This window comes from Pygoscelis adeliae, unplaced genomic scaffold (assembly GCF_000699105.1).
Source record: "Pygoscelis adeliae isolate BGI_AS28 unplaced genomic scaffold, ASM69910v1 Scaffold298, whole genome shotgun sequence".
In the NCBI taxonomy this organism is placed as follows: Eukaryota; Metazoa; Chordata; class Aves; order Sphenisciformes; family Spheniscidae; genus Pygoscelis; species Pygoscelis adeliae.
The window spans coordinates 4,001,239-4,002,958 of record NW_008825303.1 but is presented as its reverse complement, the minus strand read 5'-3'; the positions used below and the strand labels follow the sequence as shown (position 1 = coordinate 4,002,958).

Genomic DNA, 1,720 nt, shown 5'->3' with positions numbered 1-1,720 from the left:
CCCCCCCCCCCCCCCCTCCTGCCCCTGCTCCTGCTGCCCCTCCCCCAGCCCCAGCAGCTCCTCTTCCTCCTGCCGGATCAGCCGCACCAGCTGCTCCACGCGCTGCCGGATCAGCTCCCGCATCTCCTGCTGCACCTGCTCCAGCCGGACGGCCTCATCCTGCAGCGCCGCGTAGGTGGCCTCGAAGCTGCTTCTCTTCTGCTTCAGCTCCTGGCTCATGATGCCCAGCTCCTCCTGCCTGCGCTGGGTCTCGCTGCGGATGTCGCAGAAGGGGGCATGGTGGCTGTCCAGCAGCGCGCACGAGCAGCACAGGGGCTTCTCACACTTCCTGCAGTAGATGCTGGAAGGAAACAGGAGCATCCTTCAAAGCCGGTATGTGAGGAGGGGGAGAAAAGCATTTCCACTGTGTTGGGCGTGATTCCCCCTCCCCAAGGGACAGCTGAGGAGTTTAACAAGAGGGGAAACTGAGGCACGGGGCAGGAAAGGGCTCTGCCTCACATCACCAGCTGCAGATGTGGGCTTGAAGCTGGGTGTTCAACCCACCTTTGCTCCCCTCCCTCCTCCCAGGGACCTGCCAGCCCCATATCACACCCTGCTCCTGCCCAGGGTCTCGCCAGGGTTGCAGTGGTCGCTCTCCAAAGGCAGGTGATGAAACCCCCTTAGTTCTGCCCTCCTGGCAGAGTTGGTCCTGGAGCAGCAGCCCCAAAGCCCTCGCTGCAGGATGGGACCTGGGGACAAGGCACCACTCTCACCTGGAGATGTGGCCCTGGTCGGCGTGACCAGGACTGGAGCAAAAAAGGTTGTAGGACTTTCTGGTGTCTTCCAGGAACTGATGGGCTGATTCAGCACGAAGGTCCTCCACCCTTCTGGCCTCATGGCTCCTCTTCTTGAAGAACCACTGGTGGTCTTCAAAGCACTTGGTGCAGAGGAACTCCTCGCACTCGGAGCACCACACTGCCGCTGTTTCGCTACGGCACCGACTGCAGCTCAGGCCACTGCTGTTGCTGAGCTTCTTGTAGATGTTGAGCCTGGTCTGCAGGTTGGTGAAGAGCAGGTTGTCCATGTCGGGGATGCCGCTGGCCTGTGGGATGGCCGTCCGGCATATGGGGCACTGCCCAATGGGCTTGTTCTCGCTCAGGCAATCGAGGCACAAGGTGTGGAGGCAGGTGAGAAGCTTGAGGTTGGGCGATTCCTGTCGGCAGCGCTCGCAGAGGACAAACTGGAAGTCATCCTTCACCGCAGGCTGCTGGGATGAAGGGGAGCACGGGGGTGTACCCGTCTGGGGTCCCGTCTCCATGGGGGCAGCGGCACCGTCTCCGTCTAGGTGGGATGTGGGGGAAAGACCCCGTCGGAGCACGTGAGATGGAGGCGAACGGGAGGCTCAGTCCCACCCATGGGGGCCATGCAAGCCACCCACGGGTGGCCCACTTTACCCACCCTGATGCACGGAAGCAATAAGGGAGCCGCAAGGCGGGTGAGCAGCTCCTCTCCATCCTTCCTGCCGAGGGCAAGTGGGTGGCAGCACCCCGGCAAGGCAAAGGGGGGGTCTCCCCGGGGAGATTCTCTGCTGGCTGCAAAGGGTTGTGCTCCCTCCTGCCCTCAGCGTGGGACCCTTGGAGGCTCTCCTCCCCGCCCCCCCCTTTCCCTTCGGGGAATTTTGGATTTCAGAGCTGGGGGGGGGGGGGGACGACGGCCGCAAAGCGACTTTTCTTTTCCTTTT

At 62.7% G+C, this 1,720-nt stretch overlaps 1 protein-coding gene across 1 annotated transcript in view; it reads right to left on the bottom strand.

The window, feature by feature from the left end:
• The window catches only part of PML (promyelocytic leukemia), a 7,474-nt gene extending 6,177 nt beyond the window's left edge, over positions 1–1,297 (bottom strand). The window contains exons 1-2 of the mRNA XM_009330124.1: positions 753–1,297; positions 12–340 (exon numbers count right to left, since the gene is read on the bottom strand). Of these exons, the coding sequence (XP_009328399.1) occupies positions 12–340; positions 753–1,297 (874 nt within the window). The remainder of the gene's footprint in view (positions 1–11; positions 341–752) is intronic.
• Positions 1,298–1,720: the final 423 nt, after the last annotated feature.